Source organism: Aulonocara sp. 'chitande type north' Nkhata Bay, linkage group LG15 (assembly GCF_057382095.1).
Source record: "Aulonocara sp. 'chitande type north' Nkhata Bay isolate Kocher_YH1m ecotype deep benthic linkage group LG15, A_spYH_male_GT1.1, whole genome shotgun sequence".
NCBI lineage: Eukaryota > Metazoa > Chordata > Actinopteri > Cichliformes > Cichlidae > Aulonocara > Aulonocara sp. 'chitande type north' Nkhata Bay.
Window position 1 is genome coordinate 10,090,277 of NC_141358.1, and position 26,904 is coordinate 10,117,180.

A 26,904-nucleotide genomic window follows, 5' to 3' on the forward strand; every position below is an offset into this window, starting at 1 on the left:
GGGGAAATGATCAATATGCCTTTTGTGACATTTTTGTTTGGTGGTGTGCCGCGTGATTTTTCTAATGTTAAATATGTGCCATGGCTCCAAAAGGTTGGGAAACACTTCTTTAGGAAATATATGTTTTCAACAGTGCAGCGTGATCACTTTCAATGAGTCTGACAATGACAGGAAGAAGAAAAGCCTCTTGTGATGTGTTTGTGTCTTTGTGTTTGTGTCTTATTTATATTTTATTTAATTGTATATAATTTATTAAAATTATTTTGTTGCATTTTTTACAGTATGTATAAATTAACCAGGAGTGGACTAGATCTAATAAACTGTCAACTTTGTGTAAATATACATATGTTTTCTATAAAATTTGAAACCAAACGAGCAGCCAGCCCGTTCACTAATTTCTCAATTTAAATGTTTTAACGATACATAGACGATAAATATCTACTATTTTTTATTGCTATGATAGTAACTATTAATATTACTATAATTAATCTTTCTTGCGCTGTTTTCCATTTCTCTTAAAAATACACTTCTTTCAGCCTCTCTTGGTTTTCATCCAGCATCTACGGCCCAAAATGGCCATAAAAAGGAATATTTGTCAACAAAGAATTAAATTAAATGGAAATAGCACAAAGCATTGACCAGAAAGGTGTATGCTTTAGCTGAAGCTTGTTTTATCTCCAATGTATACAGAGCATATTTTCATAAATAGCAAGCAAGACTTTTATTATGGAATCTAATTTCTGCCACTAGGAAAACTAAAATTAAAAACTTTTCGTCTATAAGTCCAAAGTTGGAGTTATTGTCTCAAAATTTCAGCTTATGTACTCAATCTTCTGAGAAAATAACTAAAAATTGATCAAATAGCATATATGTTCAAGTTATTAAGTCCGGGTTTTGAGATAATAACCCGATATTTTTTACGATATAATAATAATAATAATAATAATAATAATAATAATAATAATAATAATAATAATAATATATCGTTGTTTTACATTTCACTTTCAGACTGTCATTTTACTGTAGAAATGGGAAATTGTTGTAATTTCGACCCACTCTACTGTAACGCACGTGAAGCGGCAGACCAATCAGATGACGGCGAGCCCACAGCCACCCGGATGTACTCCTGAAGTGCTTCCTCGTCAAAACACTGGCATGGTGGAACTATTGAGTGACTCAAGTGTTACAGTGACAGCTTTTTAAAACAGCTATGCCGGGCCCATACAAAGAAACAGACCTAACCGAGAGGGTCGAGGCGTTCCTGTCCGACCTGAAGCGCGGGGGGACCGGGGCAGGACCTCTCCGGGGCTCTGCGGAGACAGCCCGAGAAACGACAGCCCTGCTCCGCAAAATTACAGCCCAGGCTCGGTGGAGCAGTGCAGGTGCTGAATGCTGTTTGTTGTCGACACAGTGAAGTTAACTGCAGCGACAGCTGCCATTGTAGTCAAACAGGCTTTGTTTTTAAATCTGGTATAACGCTGTAGTACATGACAAATAAGCTTTCTTTAGCTTTCCTTACATCTAAACAATACAGAATATACATATGTAAAATGTTGAACATGTAGAAAAAGTGGTTGCTGATGTAAAATCATACACAAAAAATATTCTATCCCAAGATTTTGGTCTTTTGCAAACATCTTCTCGATTTCAGGTGATCTGATGGAAATAATCCGCAAAGACGGGAGGAGGATGACAGCAGCTCAGCCCTCAGAGACCACAGTGGGTAACATGATCAGACGGGTGCTGAAGATCATCAGAGAGGAATATGCCAGGTGAGGACGCCAAAACCTACCATTTTCAAAAAAAAAAAACATTTGGTCCTTTTTAATTTGATAGCAACGTGTCCCAAAAAAGTTCGGATGAGGAGAACAAAAAGCTGGAAAAGTAAGCAGTACTAAAAGTAAACAGCTGGAGGAACATTTTAAAACCAATTAGGTGAACTGGGAACAGGGAATTAACATGACTGGGTATAAAAGAGCATCTTAAAGAGGCAAAGTAAAGTAAAGATCAGCAGAGGTTCACCAGTCTGCAAAAGCCCTCCATAAATTGTTGATGAATTTCAGAATAATGTTCCTCAACGTAAAAATGTGAACACTTTGAATATCGCATCATGAAAAGATTTTGAGAAACTTGAGAAGACTCTGTGCGCAAGGGACCAGACTGAAAAACAGGACTGGATGCCTGTTATATTCAGGCCCTCATATGGCACTGCATTTAAAACAGACATGATTCTGTCATGGAAATTCACTGCATGGGATCAAGAGCACTTAAAGAAATTATTGTTTGTGTTCACCTGTGTTCATCCACAAGTGTATGTTAAAGCTATACCATGTAAAGAAGAAACCAAATGAAGTGAGTCAAAGTGGAAAACTCTTCTATGCATCATCAGTGCTGAAAACTATTTACAGGTTTTAGAGTAACATATGTTCCCATTCAGATATTGGTAAACTGCATCTTGTACAGCAGCATGGCTCTGTAGTAGAGGTAGGGCTGTGCGATATGACCAAAATCTCATATCCCGATATAAGAATTCTATCGTCCCGATAACGATATAAATCACAAAAATGTAACATTTTCTGTAAATTCTGTGAATCTCGGGCAGCTCGACTTGCGGCAAGTGTTTCCAGCTGCGCGTCATGTAGCTGGAGTCGAGTGTTTTAACCGATGTATGAAACTATACATTTTTAGACATAAGTTGTAACGGCTGCCGTTTTCTTTGTGAGTATTTATTACACAGTGTGCCACGGGAAACAGCCTGTTCTAACGTTTGAGTCTAAGGTTTATTTTTTAGCACCAGGCGGCTCTTTTTTACTTCTCATCCGTAAATAATCTGCTCTTTCACGTGATTCTGTTTATTTTGAAAAGTCTCAACAGGATCTTGAGCTTTATTGTGAAAGGTTTATGTGGAACATAAACAAGCGGACACGCGATGGTTTTACCGTCGTTGTTGCTAACGACAACGCATAAAAGCAGGCGCTTGTCCGTCTGTAGTGTGGTTATATAAAATATAAGAGAAAGAGAGAACTTTAAGAAATTAATATAGCCACTACAGTGACCATCAAAACTATGAAAAAATATTGCTGTAAAGAGTTTATTTTGCGACACCACGAAACAAACGATAGCATAAAATGAAACGATAAATGTTTTTATATCGTCATCCGATATATATCGTTATATCGAACAGCCCTAAGTAGAGGTGCTTCAGCTCTGAGCTTCCCTTCCTGCAGTCCAGACCTTTGACTATCTGGAAACATTTTATGCGTGTTGAAGTAAAGTAAATGTGACAAAGAAAACCCAGGACTATCGAACAGCTAGAATCCTCCAGCATCCTCCAGCAGCTTTTCTCTTCATTTCCCAGATGTTTACAAACTATTTACAAACATGTCGCTGTCCCAACCTATTTGAGATGTGTTGCTGCCCTCAAATTGAAAACAAACTAATGAGCTGCAGTTTCAAGTTTTTTCTTCTGTCCCAGAAAACCATTTGACCTAACAGTTGAAGTTGAATCAATAGGCAGCCATGAAAAGCAAGTACAATCGTACCATATATTAAAGGATGAGAGTATGTTGCTTAGAAATACTTAAGCTACAGACGGCTGAAATACTTTGTGTTTTTGGTGAGATTTGTGCTTAACTGTGTTTTTCTTTCAGATCTCGGGGCAGCAGTGAAGAAGCAGACCAGGAATCCCTCCACAAGTTGCTGACCTCTGGGGGACTCAGCGAGGAGAACTTCAGGCAACCTTTTGCTCTCCTCAAATCCAACGTCATCGAGGCCATCAATGAGCTACTCACTGAACTGGGTAAGTTGCGTTATTACCAAGATAGCGTCAGTTTGTATTTTAAATCACTCCAATTCTTGGTGCCCATCATTCTGTTTTTCAGAGGGAACGACCGACAACATTGCCATGCAGGCCCTGGAGCACATCCACTCTAATGAGGTCATCATGACGATCGGCCGCTCGCGCACCGTGGAGGCTTTCCTCAAAGATGCTGCACGCAAACGCAAGTTTCACGTCATTGTGGCAGAGTGTGCTCCTTTCTGCCAGGTAGCTCATCTACATCAGTCATAAAGGAAATATTAAATGTCTAACTTTAGATAGAAAACACAGTTCCTAATCTTATTTTTTCACCTCTCTACAGGGGCACGAAATGGCTACAAACCTCTCAAAGGCTGGCATCGAAACAACTGTGATCACAGATGCTGCCATATTTGCAGTCATGTCTCGAGTTAATAAGGTACTTAACGTTTTAAGGAGACGTTAGCGCAGTCATGTTAGAGCATGCAGGTGAACTTGTGTCATGATCTTTTTGCAGGTCATCATTGGAACACAGACAGTTCTAGCAAATGGAGGCCTGAGGGCCATCAACGGGACACACACACTGGCCCTTGCAGCTAAGCATCACTCCACACCTCTGATTGTTTGTGCTCCCATGTTCAAGCTCTCACCTCAGGTAAGAGATTACTCCAAAGTCCGAGTTATCTCCTTTCAACCCCCATAAATGATTAAACTCATACTTCTGTGAACATGATATGTCATATTTCAGTTTCCAAATGAAGAGGATACCTTCCATAAGTTTGTCTCCCCACATGAGGTGCTCCCGTTCACTGAAGGTAACATTTGCAACAAAACTGACCTCAACCACGTGCCCACCTTTGGAAAATCCTTTTCAGATTTGGACATATCCTCTTTGTCAGGTTTTTTTTAAAATAACTCACATTTTTCTGTTTATATTTCAGGTGAGATTCTCTCAAAGGTGAATGTGCACTGTCCTGTGTTTGACTATGTCCCGCCCGAGCTCATCACACTGTTCATCTCCAACATCGGAGGACACGCACCGTCATACATCTACAGACTGATGAGTGAACTTTACCACCCAGAGGACCATGAACTTTAATCGGTGTATTTAACAAATAAATAGAAATGAATGATTTTGCAGTGTAGTTTGTGTCTCTTTTGATGTGGTTTCATTTTTTGTACCTGAAGTCCCTTACAATAAAGAGAGAGCTGTTAAGAACAGCTGAGGTTATTGTGTAACACCAGTACAGATAAACGCTCATCATATCATAATGAATAACACTGACTTCCCTTTAATGGAACAATGGATTCAAACTACGATGTGGAAACAGAGTCACATGATCCTGATGAACAGCAGACTGTAGTTGCAACTGTTGTCCAGGTGGAGGTGGTGTAGGACATGCAGAGCAGCAGGTTTGTGAGTATTTCTGATGGTGATAAGAAGAATAAGACTTGGAGAAAGTCAGATTTCATCACAATAGTCTCAGTGTGAACGTCTCCAAAGAGAGGTGAGAGTGGAACAATGGTAATCCTCTCCCTCTGGTGAATTTTTTTCAAATTATTCAGGACTTCACAGTGTTGATGATTACAAAAGTGTAGAGAGATTACAAGCACACAACTAAGGTATATTTGGAATTAACACAGATGTTCATGATTTCAGTAGTAAAGTGATTTCTTTTTTTCTTTTTGTGTGTGTGTGTGGGGGGTGGGGAGACTACAAACAGCAACCTGAAGGTCTGACAGATCATGGAAAAATTTCGCTGTCAGAAGTGGGATTCGAACCCACGCCTCCAGGGGAGACTGCGACCTGAACGCAGCGCCTTAGACCGCTCGGCCATCCTGACATACTAAGCTCACGAGTATTTGAATAATCCCGAGCAGCTGCTGACTTGTATGTTGAGCGCATGTATGTTTAAGATAAACGAAAGCAAATAAAAAATAATTACAAAGAAAATACATTGATTTAAAAGTTTGTGTTAAATGTTGTAAGTCACATCGAAATAGAAAGATCAGGTGTGGGTGGACAGGAATGATTAGATGTCAACGACTTGATTGGATGGCCAAAGTGTGAAATGTGACGTCCTGTGAAGGAAGCGTGAAAAAGTGTGAGCAAGTATAAAAATTAGGTAAAATCATTTTGTCTTTTGCGAGATGAGCAGTCGGGAAGGTTGGATGTAAGAGGTTCACAGTTGAAAGTTCAAGCAGAGACACTAGATGGGGAATCACAGCCCAACCTGTGAATTGATTTCCACTGAATGCCCAGCTGCTTTCCTGTTGGGTGATTTTCATCAACACGGAATTAAGTGCGTTTTGGGGTCCAGTAGTGCTCATCCTTTCTCCATTCTCTTCTCACCATAAGTGTAGTTTAAATGATTATGGTTTTGTGATTTTACTTGATTTTGCTTTGCTCCTGCTAAATCGCTTTAATCAAACTTCCATTAATTAAAGTATAAATAGTGGACATTACGTTTGTGAAACAGTAAATATAAAAGTCGAAGTTTTATTCTTTATTAGTTCAAATAGCTCTTACAGGTTACCCTAGTCATAAAAAACAGCTGGACGATTGCTGGACGACTCTCTTGCGTTGTGAAATACACACTGTCAGTAGTATAAAATACCATTGACATGATAAATACAGCGCTGAGATTTAAAAAAAAAATGTAATTATTTTAAAATACAATATACAATTTCATTCAGTAATAGATGGCATTACAACCTGGCAAAAAGTATGATTGAATACTTTTTGGAAGGTTGTCACGACCTGACAGTATTATTGCTGCAACAGGGGTTCCATGGTGTAATGGTTAGCACTCTGGACTCTGAATCCACCCATCCGAGTTCAAATCTCGGTGGGACCTGATATTTGGGAGGTGTCTTCTCCGGCACTTTGAAATTCTGTATGAATTGTGTTTTCAGTGAACGCCGTATAAAATCAAGCAGCTAACTATGACGTCTGCCTTTACAAAACACTTGTCAATCACTAAAGAGTAGTACTAAAGAGCTGTCTGAAATTCAGTTGCACACCACACAAAGTTACAGAGTAAAAGTCACAAACACTCTGCTCACTCTCTAACCGCACAGCTCCAAACCTCTTCCGACCTCAAAGTCAGCACAGAAAGTGGGCGCCACGAGCTTCGTAGTATGTGTTTACATGGCTGAACAGCTGCTATATTCGAACAAAAGCCTCCAGAGGAGACTGCGACCTGAACGCAGTGCCTTAGACCGCTTGGCGACCAAAAACCTGCACAAGTTATCATTACCTGACATGCAGTATGGTTTCACCTCTCAAAAAACAGTCCCACCGAGACTTGAACTCTGATCGCTGGATTCAAAGTCTAGGGTGCTAACCATTACACCATGGAACCTATGCAAAATCTTGCGAACTGTCAGGTCATGGCAACCTGCATAAAAGTATTCAGCCAAATGATCAGTATGGATGACATTGTAGATTATTGGCACTACGTTTCCATGGCTGAACAGCTGCTATATGTGTTATGAGAAGGATAATGTTTGTTTCTTCCAAAGTATCTAACAGTGGTAACCTCCACCAAACTGACACTGCAATGTCAGAATGGCCGAGCGGTCTAAGGTGCTGCGTTCAGGTTGCAGTCTCCTTTGGAGGCGTGGTTTTGAATCCCACTTCCGACATTGACGCTTTACTCTTCTTGATATTGTGACAAAATGCTCTTGGGTTAACCACGAGCTTTCTAAAAACTTGCATATAACAATTGTGCACCATTCATTCCTCATCTTTGCTGCCCATCATTACAACTTTGCTAATGATGGGCAGCAGGTTAGTGTCATGATGTCACCTCAGACATGGTTAAAAGCCCTGTTAACGTAGCTGCTTGTCGCCGGGTGCGGTGGCGCGTGCCTGTAATCCAAGCTACCGGGAGGCTGAGGTTGGAGGATCGTTTGAGCTCAGGAGCTCTGAGCTGCAGCAGGCTATGTCGATCGGGTGTCCGCACTAAGTTCGGGATCGATATGGTGATCCTGGGGGAGCCCGGGACCACCAGGTCACCTAAGGAGGGGTGCACCGGCCCAGGTCGGAGACGGAGCAGGTCAAAGCCCCCGTGTCGCTCAGTAGTGGGATCGCACCTGTGAATAGATGCTGTAGCGCAGCCTGAGCAATACAGCGAGACCCAATCTTTATACACATCCTTATACCTGTCTCTACCTCACACAGCAGCCTCGTCAGTCCTTCTTTGTCTTTTTACAGTTTTTTCTGAATGCTTAAACCCTAACTGTGATTCCTGTAGCACAATCTCTAAAACTATTCAGACTTATAGCAAAACCACTCACTGAGTTTGCAAAACTAAAAGCACAAAAACTGCTTTGCTTTGCTTTTTTGACCAAGCAAAAACATGACATAGCCTTTTTAATAAGCCGAAGGACAGCGTATGTGTACGTGTGTGTTTGTATATTATTGTTTTGTGTGTACACTGTCAGAAATACAATAAAAATGTTGAAGGATTTTTACTCAGTGTTTACCATTTTCGCAAGTATCTGATTGAATTGATGACAGCCTGTCATATTTTCATGCCATGACATGGGATGGGACCAGTCCTTATTTTAGGCTAATTGGAGTCAATAAGAAAGATTGTTTCAACTTGCTGAAAGTTTTGACTTCACAAAATCAGGTTTTTAGCACATCAGTGTCAATGTGAGCACATTCAAAGATGCACCAGTAATCAGCTTCCTGTAGTGAATTTTATTAGAATTATGTAGAATGTTTTTACAGTGTACATCATTATAAAATCCACTACAGTTCAGGGATGAACGGTGCACAACTGTGATAAGCAAGTTGTGAGAAACCTCGTGGTTCAACCAAATTTCAAGTGTATGTTGTGACAATATGAAGAAGAGCAAAGCTTGAATGTCAGAAGTGGGATTCGAACCCACGCCTCCAGAGGAGACTGCGACCTGAACGCAGCGCCTTAGACCGCTCGGCCATCCTGACGTACTGCATGGGACTTTCGTGGAGGTTACAACTTTAGATAGTTGGGACGACACAAACGTTATACTCCACATAACACATATAGCAGCTGTTCAGCCATGGAAACACATACTCGTGGCGCCCACTTTCTGTGCTGACTTTGAAGTCAGCTGTGCAGTTAGTGAGTCAGGGGAGTGTTTGTGACTTTTACGCACAAGCGCACCTCAGCACTCAGACACCCCACTCTGTAACTTTGTGTGGTGTACAACTGAATTTCAGACAGCTCTTTAATACCACATAGTGATTGACAAGTGTTTGTAAAGGGAGAGGTCAAGGTTTGCTGCTTGATTTTATACACCTCTCACTGGAAACACAATTATAGCACAGTTTTGGTGTCCCAGAGAAGACGCTCAAATGTTTCACATCCCAATCAGCGGATAAAAAAACTCAGGTCCCACCGAGATTTGAACTCGGATCGCTGGATTCAGAGTCCAGAGTGCTAACCATTACACCATGGAACCCCTGTGAGAGTGTGTGAACTGCCTGATCATGGCAACCTGCCAAAAAGTATTCAGCCAATATGTAATATATATGTATATATATATATAGTTTTATATACTGTTGATTATAAGATGAAAAATCTATTTTAAAAAATAGAGAAATTATCCCAGTAAAATGCAACACAGTCCCTTCCCTGGCAATCTTTCACCATACACTCAAAGAAATGATGTAAAGAAAACATTTACTTTACCCTGAAATCCTGACTCATGCCTGTACTGAAGTTGTGCACAGTTCACTTCTAAAACAAAAAAACCCTTTTTACATGACAGTCAAAGCTGTGATCATAAGATGCAAATATTAAACCCAAAGGTTACCTGAATGAATTTCCTAGTTTGAGTTTGTCTCCACCTGCTGGGCATCAGAAGTGTTTAGGATGGAGGATGTATTTGCAGCTGTCCTGCAGGTGGAGGTGGTGTAGGACAAGCAGAGCAGCAGGTTTGTGAGTGTGTTTAACGTCAATTAAAAAGACAAAGAAGGACTGATGAGGTTGCTGTGTGAGGTAGAGACAGGTATAAGGGTGTATATAAAGATTGGGTCTCGCTGCATTGCTCAGTCTGCGCTACAGCATCTATTCACAGGTACCATCCCACTACTGAGCGACACGGGGGCTTTGACCTGCTCCGTCTCCGACCTGGGCCGGTGCACCCCTCCTTAGGCGACCTGGTGGTCCCGGGCTCCCCGAGGATCACCATATCAATGCCGAACTTAGTGTGGATACCCGATCGACACAGCCTGCTGCAGCTCAGAGCTCCTGACCTTAAACAACCCTCCAACCTCAGCCTTCCGGTAGCTTGGATTACAGGCACGCGCCACCGCACCCGGCGAGAAGCAGCTACGTTAACAAGGATTTTAACTATGTCTGAGGTGACATCATCACATAAACTTCCTGCCCATCATTAGCCAAGTTGTAATGCAATAAGTTATTAGATAGAGAGATAGAGAGATTGATTGATTGATTGATTGATTGATTTAGTTTGTCTTCACCTGCTGGGCGGCAGGAGTGTTTAGGGTGGAGGATGTAGTTGCAGGTGGAGGTGGTGCAGGACAAGCAGAGCAGCAGGTTTGTGAGTGTTTTTGACGTCAATTAAAAATATAAATAAGGGCTGACGAGGCTGCTGTGTGAGGTAGAGACAGGTATAATGGTGTGTATAAAGATTGGGTCTCGCTGTATTGCTCAGGCTGCGCTACAGCATCTATTCACAGGCGCCATCCCACTACTGAGCAGCACGGGGGCTTTGACCTGCTCCGTCTCCGACCTGGGCCGGTGTACCCCTCTTTAGACGACCTGGTGGTCCCGGGCTCCCCCAGGATCACCATATCGATGCCGAACTTAGCGCGGACACCCGATCGACACAGCCTGCTGCAGCTCAGAGCTCCTGTGCTCAAACGATCCTCCAACCTCAGCCTCCCAGTAACTTGGATGACAGGCACGCGCCACCGCACCCGGCGGGAAGCAGCTGCGTTCACAGGAAGTTTTACTTTCATTCATGTGAGCTCATCAGGTTAGTGGCCATCATCAGCCAAGATGAAATGCTGTAAAAGTAAAAAACCTAATCATTTCAAAATGAGGAAGTCAGCACAGTAATAACAGGTTGTTGTTTTTTGTTGGGTTTTTTTTTTTTTGACCAAGCAAAAACATGACAGCCTTTTTAATAAGCCGAAGGACAGCGTATGTGTACGTGTGTGTTTGTATATTATTGTTTTGTGTGTACACTGTCAGAAATACAATAAAAATGTTGAAGGATTTTTACTCAGTGTTTACCATTTTCGCAAGTATCTGATTGAATTGATGACAGCCTGTCATATTTTCATGCCATGACATGGGATGGGACCAGTCCTTATTTTAGGCTAATTGGAGTCAATAAGAAAGATTGTTTCAACTTGCTGAAAGTTTTGACTTCACAAAATCAGGTTTTTAGCACATCAGTGTCAATGTGAGCACATTCAAAGATGCACCAGTAATCAGCTTCCTGTAGTGAATTTTATTAGAATTATGTAGAATGTTTTTACAGTGTACATCATTATAAAATCCACTACAGTTCAGGGATGAACGGTGCACAACTGTGATAAGCAAGTTGTGAGAAACCTCGTGGTTCAACCAAATTTCAAGTATATGTTGTGACAATATGAAGAAGAGTAAAGCTTGAATGTCAGAAGTGGGATTCGAACCCACGCCTCCAGAAGAGACTGCGACCTGAACGCAGCGCCTTAGACCGCTCGGCCATCCTGACGTACTGCATGGGACTTTCGTGGAGGTTACAACTTTAGATAGTTGGGACGACACAAACGTTATACTCCACATAACACATATAGCAGCTGTTCAGCCATGGAAACACATACTCGTGGCGCCCACTTTCTGTGCTGACTTTGAAGTCAGCTGTGCAGTTAGTGAGTCAGGGGAGTGTTTGTGACTTTTACGCACAAGCGCACCTCAGCACTCAGACACCCCACTCTGTAACTTTGTGTGGTGTACAACTGAATTTCAGACAGCTCTTTAATACCACATAGTGATTGACAAGTGTTTGTAAAGGGAGAGGTCAAGGTTTGCTGCTCGATTTTATACACCTCTCACTGAAAACACAATTATAGCACAGTTTTGGTGTCCCAGAGAAGACGCTCAAATGTTTCACATCCCAATCAGCGGATTAAAAAAACTCAGGTCCCACTGAGATTTGAACTCGGATCGCTGGATTCAGAGTCCAGAGTGCTAACCATTACACCATGGAACCCCTGTGAGAGTGTGTGAACTGCCTGATCATGGCAACCTGCCAAAAAGTATTCAGCCAATATGTAATATATATGTATATATATATATAGTTTTATATACTGTTGATTATAAGATGAAAAATCTATTTAAAAAAATAGAGAAATTATCCCAGTAAAATGCAACACAGTCCCTTCCCTGGCAATCTTTCACCATACACTCAAAGAAATGATGTAAAGAAAACATTTACTTTACCCTGAAATCCTGACTCATGCCTGTACTGAAGTTGTGCACAGTTCACTTCTAAAACAAAAAAAACCCTTTTTACATGACAGTCAAAGCTGTGATCATAAGATGCAAATATTAAACCCAAAGGTTACCTGAATGAATTTCCTAGTTTGAGTTTGTCTCCACCTGCTGGGCATCAGAAGTGTTTAGGATGGAGGATGTATTTGCAGCTGTCCTGCAGGTGGAGGTGGTGTAGGACAAGCAGAGCAGCAGGTTTGTGAGTGTGTTTAACGTCAATTAAAAAGACAAAGAAGGACTGATGAGGTTGCTGTGTGAGGTAGAGACAGGTATAAGGGTGTATATAAAGATTGGGTCTCGCTGCATTGCTCAGTCTGCGCTACAGCATCTATTCACAGGCACCATCCCACTACTGAGCGACACGGGGGCTTTGACCTGCTCCGTCTCCGACCTGGGCCGGTGCACCCCTCCTTAGGCGACCTGGTGGTCCCGGGCTCCCCGAGGATCACCATATCAATGCCGAACTTAGTGTGGATACCCGATCGACACAGCCTGCTGCAGCTCAGAGCTCCTGACCTTAAACAACCCTCCAACCTCAGCCTTCCGGTAGCTTGGATTACAGGCACGCGCCACCGCACCCGGCGAGAAGCAGCTACGTTAACAAGGATTTTAACTATGTCTGAGGTGACATCATCACATAAACTTCCTGCCCATCATTAGCCAAGTTGTAATGCAATAAGTTATTAGATAGAGAGATAGAGAGATTGATTGATTGATTGATTGATTTAGTTTGTCTTCACCTGCTGGGCGGCAGGAGTGTTTAGGGTGGAGGATGTAGTTGCAGGTGGAGGTGGTGCAGGACAAGCAGAGCAGCAGGTTTGTGAGTGTTTTTGACATCAATTAAAAATATAAATAAGGGCTGACGAGGCTGCTGTGTGAGGTAGAGACAGGTATAATGGTGTGTATAAAGATTGGGTCTCGCTGTATTGCTCAGGCTGCGCTACAGCATCTATTCACAGGCGCCATCCCACTACTGAGCAGCACGGGGGCTTTGACCTGCTCCGTCTCCGACCTGGGCCGGTGTACCCCTCTTTAGACGACCTGGTGGTCCCGGGCTCCCCCAGGATCACCATATCGATGCCGAACTCAGCGCGGACACCCGATCGACACAGCCTGCTGCAGCTCAGAGCTCCTGTGCTCAAACGATCCTCCAACCTCAGCCTCCCAGTAACTTGGATGACAGGCACGCGCCACCGCACCCGGCGAGAAGCAACTACGTTCACAGGAAGTTTTACTTTCATTCATGTGAGCTCATCAGGTTAGTGGCCATCATCAGCCAAGATGAAATGCTGTAAAAGTAAAAAACCTAATCATTTCAAAATGAGGAAGTCAGCACAGTAATAACAGGTTGTTGTTTTTTGTTGGGTTTTTTTTTTTGACCAAGCAAAAACATGACAGCCTTTTTAATAAGCCGAAGGACAGCGTATGTGTACGTGTGTGTTTGTATATTATTGTTTTGTGTGTACACTGTCAGAAATACAATAAAAATGTTGAAGGATTTTTACTCAGTGTTTACAATTTTCACAAGTATCTGATTGAATTGATGACAGCCTGTCATATTTTCATGCCATGACATGGGATGGGACCAGTCCTTATTTTAGGCTAATTGGAGTCAATAAGAAAGATTGTTTCAACTTGCTGAAAGTTTTGACTTCACAAAATCAGGTTTTTAGCACATCAGTGTCAATGTGAGCACATTCAAAGATGCACCAGTAATCAGCTTCCTGTAGTGAATTTTATTAGAATTATGTAGAATGTTTTTACAGTGTACATCATTATAAAATCCACTACAGTTCAGGGATGAACGGTGCACAACTGTGATAAGCAAGTTGTGAGAAACCTCGTGGTTCAACCAAATTTCAAGTGTATGTTGTGACAATATGAAGAAGAGCAAAGCTTGAATGTCAGAAGTGGGATTCGAACCCACGCCTCCAGAGGAGACTGCGACCTGAACGCAGCGCCTTAGACCGCTCGGCCATCCTGACGTACTACATGGGACTTTCGTGGAGGTTACAACTTTAGATAGTTGGGACGACACAAACGTTATACTCCACATAACACATATAGCAGCTGTTCAGCCATGGAAACACATACTCGTGGCGCCCACTTTCTGTGCTGACTTTGAAGTCAGCTGTGCAGTTAGTGAGTCAGGGGAGTGTTTGTGACTTTTACGCACAAGCGCACCTCAGCACTCAGACACCCCACTCTGTAACTTTGTGTGGTGTACAACTGAATTTCAGACAGCTCTTTAATACCACATAGTGATTGACAAGTGTTTGTAAAGGGAGAGGTCAAGGTTTGCTGCTTGATTTTATACACCTCTCACTGAAAACACAATTATAGCACAGTTTTGGTGTCCCAGAAAAGACGCTCAAATGTTTCACATCCCAATCAGCGGATAAAAAAAACTCAGGTCCCACCGAGATTTGAACTCGGATCGCTGGATTCAGAGTCCAGAGTGCTAACCATTACACCATGGAACCCCTGTGAGAGTGTGTGAACTGCCTGATCATGGCAACCTGCCAAAAAGTATTCAGCCAATATGTAATATATATATATATATATATATATATATATGTATATATATATATATATATATATATATAAGGGTGTATATAAAGATTGGGTCTCGCTGCACTGCTCAGTCTGCGCTACAGCATCTATTCACAGGCACCATCCCACTACTGAGCGACACGGGGGCTTTGACCTGCTCCGTCTCCGACCTGGGCCGGTGCACCCCTCCTTAGGCGACCTGGTGGTCCCGGGCTCCCCGAGGATCACCATATCAATGCCGAACTTAGTGTGGATACCCGATCGACACAGCCTGCTGCAGCTCAGAGCTCCTGACCTTAAACGATCCTCCAACCTCAGCCTTCCGGTAGCTTGGATTACAGGCACGCGCCACCACACCCGGCGAGAAGTAGCTACGTTAACAAGGATTTTAACTATGTCTGAGGTGACATCATCACATAAACTTCCTGCCCATCATTAGCCAAGTTGTAATGCAATAAGTTATTAGATAGAGAGATAGAGAGATTGATTGATTGATTGATTGATTGATTTAGTTTGTCTTCACCTGCTGGGCGGCAGGAGTGTTTAGGGTGGAGGATTTAGTTGCAGGTGGAGGTGGTGAAGGACAAGCAGAGCAGCAGGTTTGTGAGTGTTTTTGATGTCAATTAAAAATATAAATAAGGGCTGACGAGGCTGCTGTGTGAGGTAGAGACAGGTATAATGGTGTGTATAAAGATTGGGTCTCGCTGTATTGCTCAGGCTGCGCTACAGCATCTATTCACAGGCGCGATCCCACTACTGAGCAGCACGGGGGCTTTGACCTGCTCCGTCTCCGACCTGGGCCGGTGAACCCCTCTTTAGACGACCTGGTGGTCCCGGGCTCCCCCAGGATCACCATATCGATGCCGAACTTAGCGCGGACACCCGATCGACACAGCCTGCTGCAGCTCAGAGCTCCTGAGCTCAAACGATCCTCCAACCTCAGCCTCCCAGTAACTTGGATGACAGGCACGCGCCACCGCACCCGGCGACAAGCAGCTACGTTCACAGGAAGTTTTACTTTCATTCATGTGAGCTCATCAGGTTAGTGGCCATCATCAGCCAAGATGAAATGCTGTAAAAGTAAAAAAACCTAATCATTTCAAAATGAGGAAGTCAGCACAGTAATAACAGGTTGTTGTTTTTTGTTGGGTTTTTTTTTTTGACCAAGCAAAAACATGACAGCCTTTTTAATAAGCCGAAGGACAGCGTATGTGTACGTGTGTGTTTGTATATTATTGTTTTGTGTGTACACTGTCAGAAATACAATAAAAATGTTGAAGGATTTTTACTCAGTGTTTACAATTTTCGCAAGTATCTGATTGAATTGATGACAGCCTGTCATATTTTCATGCCATGACATGGGATGGGACCAGTCCTTATTTTAGGCTAATTGGAGTCAATAAGAAAGATTGTTTCAACTTGCTGAAAGTTTTGACTTCACAAAATCAGGTTTTTAGCACATCAGTGTCAATGTGAGCACATTCAAAGATGCACCAGTAATCAGCTTCCTGTAGTGAATTTTATTAGAATTATGTAGAATGTTTTTACAGTGTACATCATTATAAAATCCACTACAGTTCAGGGATGAACGGTGCACAACTGTGATAAGCAAGTTGTGAGAAACCTCGTGGTTCAACCAAATTTCAAGTGTATGTTGTGACAATATGAAGAAGAGCAAAGCTTGAATGTCAGAAGTGGGATTCGAACCCACGCCTCCAGAGGAGACTGTGACCTGAACGCAGCGCCTTAGACCGCTCGGCCATCCTGACGTACTACATGGGACTTTCGTGGAGGTTACAACTTTAGATAGTTGGGACGACACAAACGTTATACTCCACATAACACATATAGCAGCTGTTCAGCCATGGAAACACATACTCGTGGCGCCCACTTTCTGTGCTGACTTTGAAGTCAGCTGTGCAGTTAGTGAGTCAGGGGAGTGTTTGTGACTTTTACGCACAAGCGCACCTCAGCACTCAGACACCCCACTCTGTAACTTTGTGTGGTGTACAACTGAATTTCAGACAGCTCTTTAATACCACATAGTGATTGACAAGTGTTTGTAAAGGGAGAGGTCAAGGTTTGCTGCTTGATTTTATACACCTCTCACTGAAAACACAATTATAGCACAGTTTTGGTGTCCCAGAGAAGACGCTCAAATGTTTCACATCCCAATCAGCGGATAAAAAAACTCAGGTCCCACCGAGATTTGAACTCGGATTGCTGGATTCAGAGTCCAGAGTGCTAACCATTACACCATGGAACCCCTGTGAGAGTGTGTGAACTGCCTGATCATGGCAACCTGCCAAAAAGTATTCAGCCAATATGTAATATATATGTATATATATATATAGTTTTATGTACTGTTGATTATAAGATGAAAAATCTATTTAAAAAAATAGAGAAATTATCCCAGTAAAATGCAACACAGTCCCTTCCCTGGCAATCTTTCACCATACACTCAAAGAAATGATGTAAAGAAAACATTTACTTTACCCTGAAATCCTGACTCATGCCTGTACTGAAGTTGTGCACAGTTCACTTCTAAAACAAAAAAAACCCTTTTTACATGACAGTCAAAGCTGTGATCATAAGATGCAAATATTAAACCCAAAGGTTACCTGAATGAATTTCCTAGTTTGAGTTTGTCTCCACCTGCTGGGCATCAGAAGTGTTTAGGATGGAGGATGTATTTGCAGCTGTCCTGCAGGTGGAGGTGGTGTAGGACAAGCAGAGCAGCAGGTTTGTGAGTGTGACATCATCACATAAACTTCCTGCCCATCATTAGCCAAGTTGTAATGCAATAAGTTATTAGATAGAGAGATAGACAGATAGAGAGATTGATTGATTGATTGATTGATTGATTTAGTTTGTCTCCACCTGCTGGGCGGCAGGAGTGTTTAGGGTGGAGGATTTAGTTGCAGGTGGAGGTGGTGCAGGACAAGCAGAGCAGCAGGTTTGTGAGTATTTTTGACGTCAATTAAAAATATAAATAAGGGCTGACGAGGCTGCTGTGTGAGGTAGAGACAGGTATAATGGTGTGTATAAAGATTGGGTCTCGCTGTATTGCTCAGGCTGCGCTACAGCATCTATTCACAGGCGCCATCCCACTACTGAGCAGCACGGGGGCTTTGACCTGCTCCGTCTCCGACCTGGGCCGGTGCACCCCTCTTTAGACGACCTGGTGGTCCCGGGCTCCCCCAGGATCACCATATCGATGCCGAACTTAGCGCGGACACCCGATCGACACAGCCTGCTGCAGCTCAGAGCTCCTGTGCTCAAACGATCCTCCAACCTCAGCCTCCCAGTAACTTGGATGACAGGCACGCGCCACCGCACCCGGCGAGAAGCAGCTACGTTCACAGGAAGTTTTACTTTCATTCATGTGAGCTCATCAGGTTAGTGGCCATCATCAGCCAAGATGAAATGCTGTAAAAGTAAAAAACCTAATCATTTCAAAATGAGGAAGTCAGCACAGTAATAACAGGTTGTTGTTTTTTGTTGGGGTTTTTTTTTTTTGACCAAGCAAAAACATGACAGCCTTTTTAATAAGCCGAAGGACAGCGTATGTGTACGTGTGTGTTTGTATATTATTGTTTTGTGTGTACACTGTCAGAAATACAATAAAAATGTTGAAGGATTTTTACTCAGTGTTTACCATTTTCGCAAGTATCTGATTGAATTGATGACAGCCTGTCATATTTTCATGCCATGACATGGGATGGGACCAGTCCTTATTTTAGGCTAATTGGAGTCAATAAGAAAGATTGTTTCAACTTGCTGAAAGTTTTGACTTCACAAAATCAGGTTTTTAGCACATCAGTGTCAATGTGAGCACATTCAAAGATGCACCAGTAATCAGCTTCCTGTAGTGAATTTTATTAGAATTATGTAGAATGTTTTTACAGTGTACATCATTATAAAATCCACTACAGTTCAGGGATGAACGGTGCACAACTGTGATAAGCAAGTTGTGAGAAACCTCGTGGTTCAACCAAATTTCAAGTGTATGTTGTGACAATATGAAGAAGAGTAAAGCTGGAATGTCAGAAGTGGGATTCGAACCCACGCCTCCAGAAGAGACTGCGACCTGAACGCAGCGCCTTAGACCGCTCGGCCATCCTGACGTACTACATGGGACTTTCGTGGAGGTTACAACTTTAGATAGTTGGGACGACACAAACGTTATACTCCACATAACACATATAGCAGCTGTTCAGCCATGGAAACACATACTCGTGGCGCCCACTTTCTGTGCTGACTTTGAAGTCAGCTGTGCAGTTAGTGAGTCAGGGGAGTGTTTGTGACTTTTACGCACAAGCGCACCTCAGCACTTGGTGTCCCAGAGAAGACGCTCAAATGTTTCACATCCCAATCAGCGGATAAAAAAAACTCAGGTCCCACCGAGATTTGAACTCGGATCGCTGGATTCAGAGTCCAGAGTGCTAACCATTACACCATGGAACCCCTGTGAGAGTGTGTGAACTGCCTGATCATGGCAACCTGCCAAAAAGTATTCAGCCAATATATATATATATATATATATATATATATATATATATATATATATATATATATATATATATATATATATATATATATATATATATATATATATATATATAGTTTTATATACTGTTGATTATAAGATGAAAAATCTATTTTAAAAAATAGAGAAATTATCCCAGTAAAATGCAACACAGTCCCTTCCCTGGCAATCTTTCACCATACACTCAAAGAAATGATGTAAAGAAAACATTTACTTTACCCTGAAATCCTGACTCATGCCTGTACTGAAGTTGTGCACAGTTCACTTCTAAAACAAAAAAAACCCTTTTTACATGACAGTCAAAGCTGTGATCATAAGATGCAAATATTACAGTTTTTTCTGATTGCTTAAGCACATTTTTTGTAACTATTGGCTAATTTTGCAAAACTCTTCACACAAATAAGAAAACCTGTCACCCAATAATCAAAACATTGTAGTTCTCTTGCAAAAGCAAACACAGCTAGATTAACTCTTCACACCTTCGTAAAAATGGTGTTTCCGTATCAAACAGTACACACAAGCCATCATCTACTAAGCACACAATGCGCCAACTGCACACTGATGGTATGAATACAAAACACATCTGGCTTTTGCTTTCTCTGTGCACAAGGTAGGCTATGTCAGTTTGAACTCATACTTCTGTCATAGATCCATAAGCATAGAGGGATCCAAACTTCAAGTACTGGTGTTTATTCAAACACATCAAAACAAACACAAGTGTTTATTTCCAAGTATAGGATTATTTGCAATCGCCATAATGACTATATGGGTTACTTGGTCTGCAGTGAACATGCTTCCTCTGCCCCCAGCATCTGGTCATCTAGCAATTCTGTAAAGTAACAATTTCAGTATTTTTACATCAGTGGTATTGGTGTGTTTCTCATTGGCATATGGCAGTGCTACAAATCTTTGTGCGAAGTGACTGTGCTAACCGATTCTCATTTCAAGATGTCCTTATGGTACTTGCTACAGTGTAGCGGCTCGAGTTAGGCTGGACCCGTTGGCCAGCTACCCTCAGGGTCATTCCACGGTTGATGACATGGTCCACTATTGTAGCTCTGATGTCATCAGCAATTCTGTTTCTTACTCTTCCTACCCTTCCTCTCCCCCCTCCTCATCTTCCTCTCCCCCCTCCTCGTCTTCCTCTTGTTCCTTGTCGTCCTCTTCATCCTACATCCTACTTCTTCACCTCCACGTCCTCTTCCTCGGCCTCCTCTACTTCTCACTCTTTCTGCTCCCTCCATTGTACTCCGCACACACAGCTTACCTGTATTATAGTGCTTAGGCTGATTGCAAAGTGAACTAATTATCTAAAGAAGTTTTCACATGTGAAAGTGTGCCAGACAGTTGGCAAATTAGTGTTAATGATAGCCATACATGTGTATACTTTTGTGTGTGTTGGAAATTTGGTAATTGAGTGTTGTGCAGTGAATTGTGCCTACAGTTTTGCAAAGTGTGTGTTACAAAATTGCAAACTGAGTGCAAAGCAGTTTTTGTGCTTTTAGTTTTGCAAACTCAGTGAGTGGTTTTGCTATAAGTCTGAATAGTTTTAGAGATTGTGCTACAGGAATCACAGTTAGGGTTTAAGCATTCAGAAAAAACTGTAAAAAGACCAAGACGTGCTGATGAGGTTGCTGTGTGAGGTAGAGACAGGTATAAGGGTGTATATAAAGATTGGGTCTCGCTGCATTGCTCAGTCTGCGCTACAGCATCTATTCACAGCCACCATCCCACTACTGAGCGACACGGGGGCTTTGACCTGCTCCGTCTCCGACCTGGGCCGGTGCACCCCTCCTTAGGCGACCTGGTGGTCCCGGGCTCCCCGAGGATCACCATATCAATGCCGAACTTAGTGTGGATACCCGATCGACACAGCCTGCTGCAGCTCAGAGCTCCTGACCTTAAACGATCCTCCAACCTCAGCCTTCCGGTAGCTTGGATTACAGGCACGCGCCACCGCACCCGGCGAGAAGCAGCTACGTTAACAAGGATTTTAACTATGTCTGAGGTGACATCAGCACTCAGACACCCCACTCACTCTGTAACTTTGTGTGGTGTACAACTGAATTTCAGACAGCTCTTTAATACCACATAGTGATTGACAAGTGTTTGTAATACTGTTAGATAATAATCACAAATTGTTACATTTGTGGAGCTGTGCCCATCATCAGCCAAGCTGTAACACAGTATTTGATGAGATAAATAAATAGATAGATAGGTAGACAGGTAGATAGATAGATAGATAGATAGATAGATCTAGATAGAACATCTTTCCAGATAAAAATACCTTTGTTTTTTTTATACATCTTCCAGTCTGTGAAGTGAAACGTTGTGTGGAAAGTGGATGAATGTGAAAGCTTGGGATGAGGGTCAGAGGGGAGTAGCTAGGGTTTTGGCACCCCACTAGTTCTAACAGAGAGTGTGCATTGTTCTCTGACCTAAATTTCATGACATGGAACTGCAGAATAAAAAAAGGTCAGAGTGAATTGGACGCAGCAGCAATGTATTCACTCTCCACCGCCCCACACAAATTGGTCAGACTATGACATCATCCAACTGTCAAAAAGTATTTTAAGACTAATTAGGAAAGTGCATTTTAGGAAAGATGTTAACCAATGAGCATATCTGATCTCATTTTCCTCATTTTTGCAGCTTTGGAGCAACTTTTCCAAAATATGCATTCACTGATTAGTTAATGATAAATGTTATGATAAAGGAAAAGGCCAAGGAACACCACAACCTCTTGTACTCACAAATGTGAAGCTGTATTTCAGAGCAATCACTGTATACACAGCATACTAGGACAAGGATGTAATAAATGAGGCAACAAGCTTTCAGAGGCACAGTCAAGGTCACATTAAGGCCACACATTAGAAAGACTACAAGGAAATCTTTCTAAGTTTAAACAATTTCAAGCCCCGTATTTCCTCACCTGTTCGGCAGTACCCAGTTTTCCATTCACTTGACTTTCACCTGTCAATACACCTGCTCTCATTCCACTACAAACCAGCCACTCGGAATGTATTTCTGTCTACCACACATAAGTGTTTTCTTGTAAGACGTTTGGCAAGTCACAGTAAGAAAAACAAATGTGTCACTTTGACGGTCAAACCCCATTTAGTTGCTTTGGTTTTAGGGCCCTGTAAACCCCACTTTCATCTCAGCTGTTCTGCTTGGGTTCAAAACACTCTTAAGTATAATGTATAATAAACAGAAAAGAGACATTAAAATGCTCTTTTTGTCCAGCAGGCTCATCAGCATCTAAAACACATCTAGCGGCATCATCACATTCATGGGGGTGTCTTGTCAAGCCCCACTTGTCATTTCTCTGTGCCTGTTAGCTCATCTCGGTGCGTGGAGGAGGCGGTAGAGGGAAAATATAAATCCCACACTCCTTTTTATCACACTGACTCCATTCTTCACAGGCCTTGATGAGACAGGGGAGCAAACCTGGGTGGAGTCTGAAGATTTATGACTGCCAGAAGTGTGCTGGCCATTAGATCCCTGTGTCCTGCTAATGAACAATCACACTGAGAGGTACAGTATCTTTGGAGCTCATCGATCAAGAGTCATCTTCAGGGACGTGCAAGCTGTAGTCTGACAAGGTGGCACCAAAGGACAACAAGATTCATCTTTGTTTTCTACTCAGACTTGTACTCATGCTAGATCATGTGGTGTAGTGTCTCTGACGGAACACCACATGTTGTAAGTTTGTAGTTTTAGGTTTCATGTGTTTTTCTAAATCAGAGCTGAATTGCAACAGATTAACACAATAAAGTTGCAGTTAATAAATCAGTTTAGGATGTGCCAGACTGATAGTAGCAGCAAAACTGGCCCTGCATAACTCTAACCACAAACCCCCCAACATGCAATCACACCATCGTTACTCCTTTTGCCCCCTTGGGTATTGATGTGCAGTCGGCAGCCTCAGCTGCTGGTGATGCAGAACCTTCCCTGTGTTGTCATCAGTGTTGTGGCGTCTCATGGGAGAGCAGAGATGAGTGCTGTAATTAGCGGGGAATGAAGCCAGCAGCAACAAGAGCGTCTGTGTGGGGCCCCCTCTGGCCTCTGGGGACTCTGAGACGCGTGGCTAACCTGTGGTGCACTACCTGTGGCACTGAGGGCTGATGTGTTAGACACACAGTAAAGTGCCTTTATTTGAATTTTTCTTCCAAGGAGCCGGATTTTCTCGTATTTTTTTAAAAAGTTGTTTTGAGTAGTAGTTCTACAGGACTTGTGAAGGTCTTTGTTTGGCCATTGGCTGCTTTTTTACTTATTTTCAATGCATGTCAGATATGTGTTTTTTTTTATTTGTTAGCTCTCATCTATGAATCATTAAGGTACAAAAAAAGGTCCATAACTCAAGAGAAGAACCAGTGTTCTGCACACACAAAATCCACCTAACCTGACACAAGACTTGAGAACCACATCTGGACCTTCAGTTGATCATCTACTGTTCACTGAAGTCTCATCAGCAATGGCCTCAGTGGAAGGGTGGCTGTCAAGAAGCCATTCTTAAGGAAAGGAAATAAGGGTGAAAGGATGAGGTATGCTAAATTATACAAGAACTGAACTGAAAATGAGTGGCGTCAGGTCTGTTAAATAACTGTTTGATTGTTATTTATCCTTATTTTAGGTTTTGTGCTGTTAGACTACACACTGCCTGTGTATTTCTGTAAATACCATGCAAAGTGACAGTTTGAGCCACTGGTGTTGGGGATCTCCACAACTGATGGAATTATAAATGCAGAAAAGTACTGTCAGAGTTTGATTGACCACGTAATGCCATCTGGAAAGTGTCTGATTTCCATGTCATTTTTCAGGATGGCAATGATCCCAAACACACATTGATTGTAGTAAAAGCATACCTGGATAGAAAAAACACACAACTGAGCACTTTACTCATGGATTTGGCTCCACAGTCTCTCAGCCTCAACGTCATTGGAGCAGTGTGGATCATCTTGACAGAGAACAGGGCAAAAGGCAACTTTTCAATTTTGGACATGAGGAGGGATTCAAGAATTTGGAATAGTACTGTAAAAACAACGCTTTTTTAATTTGTCCCAGTTGGAAAAGCAGAGGTGGAAAAAATAAAATCAGCATGTCAAATACTGGCATGGCTTCAGACACAGTTGATGGGAGCTACTAGTAATGCTGAAAAATATTTGTGTTTTACCTGTATGCTGTCACAAAGACTATGTTAAAAAGAATTACAAGAATATTGCCAGCAGAAAAAAAAGAAAGACAATCAGTGTGCAAGACCAGAAGCAAAAAGGAATGGATGAGTGTCCTCATGCAAAATCATAAATTTAGGGAAATAAATTATTTCTTTTACACAGGACGAGGATAAACTAAATGAACTAACACATAAACTAACACTAATTTAATCCAGATTAAAATTGTGTGGATTTATATGGTGTCAAAGACATGAAATGACTGTTTATATACTTAATTAATCTTTATGAAGAATTTGTTTTGTTTTGTTCTCTCCTGAAAATTCAGCAAATGTCTTATCATGCTTTCACTGTTAGAATGGACTGTAATAAATGACTTGTGTTTCCACTGTGTGTGTGTGTATGTATGTGTGTGTGAGTGTTACAGCCCCAGTCTCTGTGTCTGCGTGCGCTGGTGTGTGCAGGTGTATGACTGCTGCTTATGCTCCATCTGCTTCTGCCGCTGATGAGTAAAGCCATGAAATAGATCCAGCTGGAGATGTGCAGAGGAGCTTGAGGCCTCCTGGGAAATCATCCACACTTCCACCAGCACCATGTTGTCCACTTCCTTTGCACCCCAGAGAGCTATCAATAAGTGGGTAATTGAATTTTAAGCACAAACACTGCTGTCAAATGAGTGTTGCTGTGGTGGTGGTGGTGGTGGTGTGTGTGTGTGTGTGTGTGTGTGCGTGCGTGTGTGTGCGTGTGTGTGTGTCTGATGAGGCATGTTTAGCTGTGTGAACATGGTGATGCTCTCTGCGGACTTTGCGCAGAGAGGATGAATGTTTAATCCATTAAATAACAATTACAGCCTGTAATGGTCCAGAGAGGCTGGTGGAAGAAGGGAGAGAGGAAACATAGCTGGACTGTTCACAAGCCTCTAAACAGCGTGCATCCATTAAATGCGATTATCGGCATACGCGTGCAGACAAAATGAAGATGTAAGACTAATAACACGTGCATAGATTCTCTGTAATGCTCTCAAGTTAATACATGTGTCTTGTTTTAACACTAAGGTGATTTCTGGGGTGTTTTATAACCTTAAGGGGATGCATAAATGCTCTGCACTTATATACACACGTGTAGATGACATTTAAGTATTTATCACTGTGTTTGATTTAGTGTATTTAATACAGGTAATGCTTGTGACCTTGTGATCTTTTAAATGGAAAAAAGGAACACTTCAAGTCTAAACATGCTACAGCTCACACCTTGGGAAGATATCTCCTCCTATAATCATTATGCAAGAGGGTATGTTAGGTTGGCCGGCTCTCTCTTGGAAATGAGATTTAAATCTCAATCAGTCTTTTCACCTGGATAAGTAACGGATAATGACATAATGAATGAAAGATACTCTATGATATAGCTTGTAGCACTTAAAATGCTAAATATTTATGATGTAAGAAAGGGAATTATTGTTTGTTCTTTCCTCCAAAGTGCCTCAAAGGTCCTCATTAAATGAAAGGATCTTAAAGTATGATTTGTCTTCTGCGCATCCTGAATTCAAATTAATTTAATGGTAAATGGAGAGAAATCAAACCACAAGTTGGCAGCTGTATTACAAAGTGCCAAAATAAATGATAATGATGCAAGCGCACCTATGGCTCTGCAGCCTTATAACTTATTTAATTCAGTGACCTCTGAACTCACTTGTAAGCACACAATGTCTGAACTTGGATTCGGTTAATGGTGTTGCCAGTATTTTTATTTAATTATGGGAAACGTTCATAAGAAGAGGCATGTCACAGTAATAAAATAAATAAATGTAAAAATAAATGGGTGAACAGACGTTTGAGGAAATTACATTTCCACTCCAGCTGTAAAGGAAATATGTGGTCTGCATAATAAAATAATATTCTAGTGGCTTTGAAATAGCAACTATGTTAATTAATGGTCATTCATGCGAATCAGGAGGCTAAAAGGAGACGGTGGAGAAGATGACCCAAAAGTGTGACTATTTTATTGATTTAATTGTTAGAAAGACTAAAAACATCTACACTTGATATGAAGAAAAGGTATCTTATTGCCAACATCAGTGCGAATACTGACTTACATGTTTTGTGAACTTGGCAATATAGTTTGTGTTTAAATAGCTGAGTGCTCATGAGATAGTGTTTTATAGTATTTATGTTTGTGAATCTGTCAGTGTGCTGCAAATAAGGAAATCGGATCATTTTGCATATATGTGTTTGGCACATATAAACTGACATTAAAGACAAAAAGGTATACGGGTAAGATTTGCCTGATCACACTAACACACTGACCTTTACCCTGACCAGACAAACA

General features: G+C 41.9%; 1 protein-coding gene and 22 non-coding genes across 23 annotated transcripts; 4 read left to right on the plus strand and 19 right to left on the minus strand.

The window, feature by feature from the left end:
* The first annotated feature begins 1,120 nt into the window (after nt 1–1,120).
* eif2b2 (eukaryotic translation initiation factor 2B, subunit 2 beta) lies at nt 1,121–4,930 on the plus strand. Its single transcript, XM_086263704.1, has 8 exons — nt 1,121–1,382; nt 1,652–1,772; nt 3,651–3,799; nt 3,882–4,045; nt 4,140–4,235; nt 4,314–4,451; nt 4,545–4,611; nt 4,738–4,930. Exons 1-8 carry the CDS (start codon nt 1,211–1,213, stop codon nt 4,893–4,895), a joined length of 1,065 nt encoding a protein of 354 aa, XP_086119830.1. The 5' UTR covers nt 1,121–1,210; the 3' UTR covers nt 4,896–4,930.
* Nucleotides 4,931–5,557: 627 nt separating this feature from the next.
* trnal-cag (transfer RNA leucine (anticodon CAG)) lies at nt 5,558–5,640 on the minus strand. The gene has a single exon. It is a non-coding gene; the product is annotated as a tRNA-Leu (tRNA).
* Nucleotides 5,641–6,582: 942 nt separating this feature from the next.
* trnaq-cug (transfer RNA glutamine (anticodon CUG)) lies at nt 6,583–6,654 on the plus strand. The gene has a single exon. It is a non-coding gene; the product is annotated as a tRNA-Gln (tRNA).
* Nucleotides 6,655–7,361: 707 nt separating this feature from the next.
* trnal-cag (transfer RNA leucine (anticodon CAG)) lies at nt 7,362–7,444 on the plus strand. Its single transcript has one exon. It is a non-coding gene; the product is annotated as a tRNA-Leu (tRNA).
* Nucleotides 7,445–7,649: 205 nt separating this feature from the next.
* LOC147312519 (signal recognition particle RNA) lies at nt 7,650–7,948 on the plus strand. Its single transcript, XR_015125218.1, has one exon.
* Nucleotides 7,949–8,673: 725 nt separating this feature from the next.
* On the minus strand, nt 8,674–8,756 carry trnal-cag (transfer RNA leucine (anticodon CAG)). Its single transcript has one exon. It is a non-coding gene; the product is annotated as a tRNA-Leu (tRNA).
* A 425-nt stretch (nt 8,757–9,181) lies between these two features.
* Nucleotides 9,182–9,253, minus strand: trnaq-cug (transfer RNA glutamine (anticodon CUG)). Its single transcript has one exon. It is a non-coding gene; the product is annotated as a tRNA-Gln (tRNA).
* A 564-nt stretch (nt 9,254–9,817) lies between these two features.
* Nucleotides 9,818–10,116, minus strand: LOC147312522 (signal recognition particle RNA). Its single transcript, XR_015125227.1, has one exon.
* A 326-nt stretch (nt 10,117–10,442) lies between these two features.
* On the minus strand, nt 10,443–10,741 carry LOC147312523 (signal recognition particle RNA). The gene has a single exon (XR_015125222.1).
* A 700-nt stretch (nt 10,742–11,441) lies between these two features.
* trnal-cag (transfer RNA leucine (anticodon CAG)) lies at nt 11,442–11,524 on the minus strand. The gene has a single exon. It is a non-coding gene; the product is annotated as a tRNA-Leu (tRNA).
* A 426-nt stretch (nt 11,525–11,950) lies between these two features.
* On the minus strand, nt 11,951–12,022 carry trnaq-cug (transfer RNA glutamine (anticodon CUG)). Its single transcript has one exon. It is a non-coding gene; the product is annotated as a tRNA-Gln (tRNA).
* A 565-nt stretch (nt 12,023–12,587) lies between these two features.
* On the minus strand, nt 12,588–12,886 carry LOC147312526 (signal recognition particle RNA). Its single transcript, XR_015125229.1, has one exon.
* A 322-nt stretch (nt 12,887–13,208) lies between these two features.
* On the minus strand, nt 13,209–13,507 carry LOC147312527 (signal recognition particle RNA). The gene has a single exon (XR_015125224.1).
* Nucleotides 13,508–14,205: 698 nt separating this feature from the next.
* Nucleotides 14,206–14,288, minus strand: trnal-cag (transfer RNA leucine (anticodon CAG)). The gene has a single exon. It is a non-coding gene; the product is annotated as a tRNA-Leu (tRNA).
* Nucleotides 14,289–14,714: 426 nt separating this feature from the next.
* On the minus strand, nt 14,715–14,786 carry trnaq-cug (transfer RNA glutamine (anticodon CUG)). The gene has a single exon. It is a non-coding gene; the product is annotated as a tRNA-Gln (tRNA).
* A 133-nt stretch (nt 14,787–14,919) lies between these two features.
* On the minus strand, nt 14,920–15,218 carry LOC147312530 (signal recognition particle RNA). The gene has a single exon (XR_015125226.1).
* A 326-nt stretch (nt 15,219–15,544) lies between these two features.
* On the minus strand, nt 15,545–15,843 carry LOC147312531 (signal recognition particle RNA). The gene has a single exon (XR_015125219.1).
* A 699-nt stretch (nt 15,844–16,542) lies between these two features.
* trnal-cag (transfer RNA leucine (anticodon CAG)) lies at nt 16,543–16,625 on the minus strand. The gene has a single exon. It is a non-coding gene; the product is annotated as a tRNA-Leu (tRNA).
* Nucleotides 16,626–17,050: 425 nt separating this feature from the next.
* On the minus strand, nt 17,051–17,122 carry trnaq-cug (transfer RNA glutamine (anticodon CUG)). The gene has a single exon. It is a non-coding gene; the product is annotated as a tRNA-Gln (tRNA).
* Nucleotides 17,123–17,901: 779 nt separating this feature from the next.
* On the minus strand, nt 17,902–18,200 carry LOC147312534 (signal recognition particle RNA). Its single transcript, XR_015125221.1, has one exon.
* Nucleotides 18,201–18,900: 700 nt separating this feature from the next.
* trnal-cag (transfer RNA leucine (anticodon CAG)) lies at nt 18,901–18,983 on the minus strand. Its single transcript has one exon. It is a non-coding gene; the product is annotated as a tRNA-Leu (tRNA).
* A 268-nt stretch (nt 18,984–19,251) lies between these two features.
* trnaq-cug (transfer RNA glutamine (anticodon CUG)) lies at nt 19,252–19,323 on the minus strand. Its single transcript has one exon. It is a non-coding gene; the product is annotated as a tRNA-Gln (tRNA).
* Nucleotides 19,324–21,073: 1,750 nt separating this feature from the next.
* Nucleotides 21,074–21,372, minus strand: LOC147312537 (signal recognition particle RNA). The gene has a single exon (XR_015125230.1).
* Between the last annotated feature and the right edge of the window lie 5,532 nt (nt 21,373–26,904).

Coding starts and splice junctions, on each gene's coding strand:
- eif2b2 (XM_086263704.1), top strand. CDS start 1,211: ATGCCGGGCCCATACAAAGAAACAGACCTAACCGAGAGGGTCGAGGCG. Junction 3,800..3,881: donor TGAGCTACTCACTGAACTGG/GTAAGTTGCGTT, acceptor TCTGTTTTTCAG/AGGGAACGACCGACAACATT. Junction 4,046..4,139: donor AGTGTGCTCCTTTCTGCCAG/GTAGCTCATCTA, acceptor ACCTCTCTACAG/GGGCACGAAATGGCTACAAA.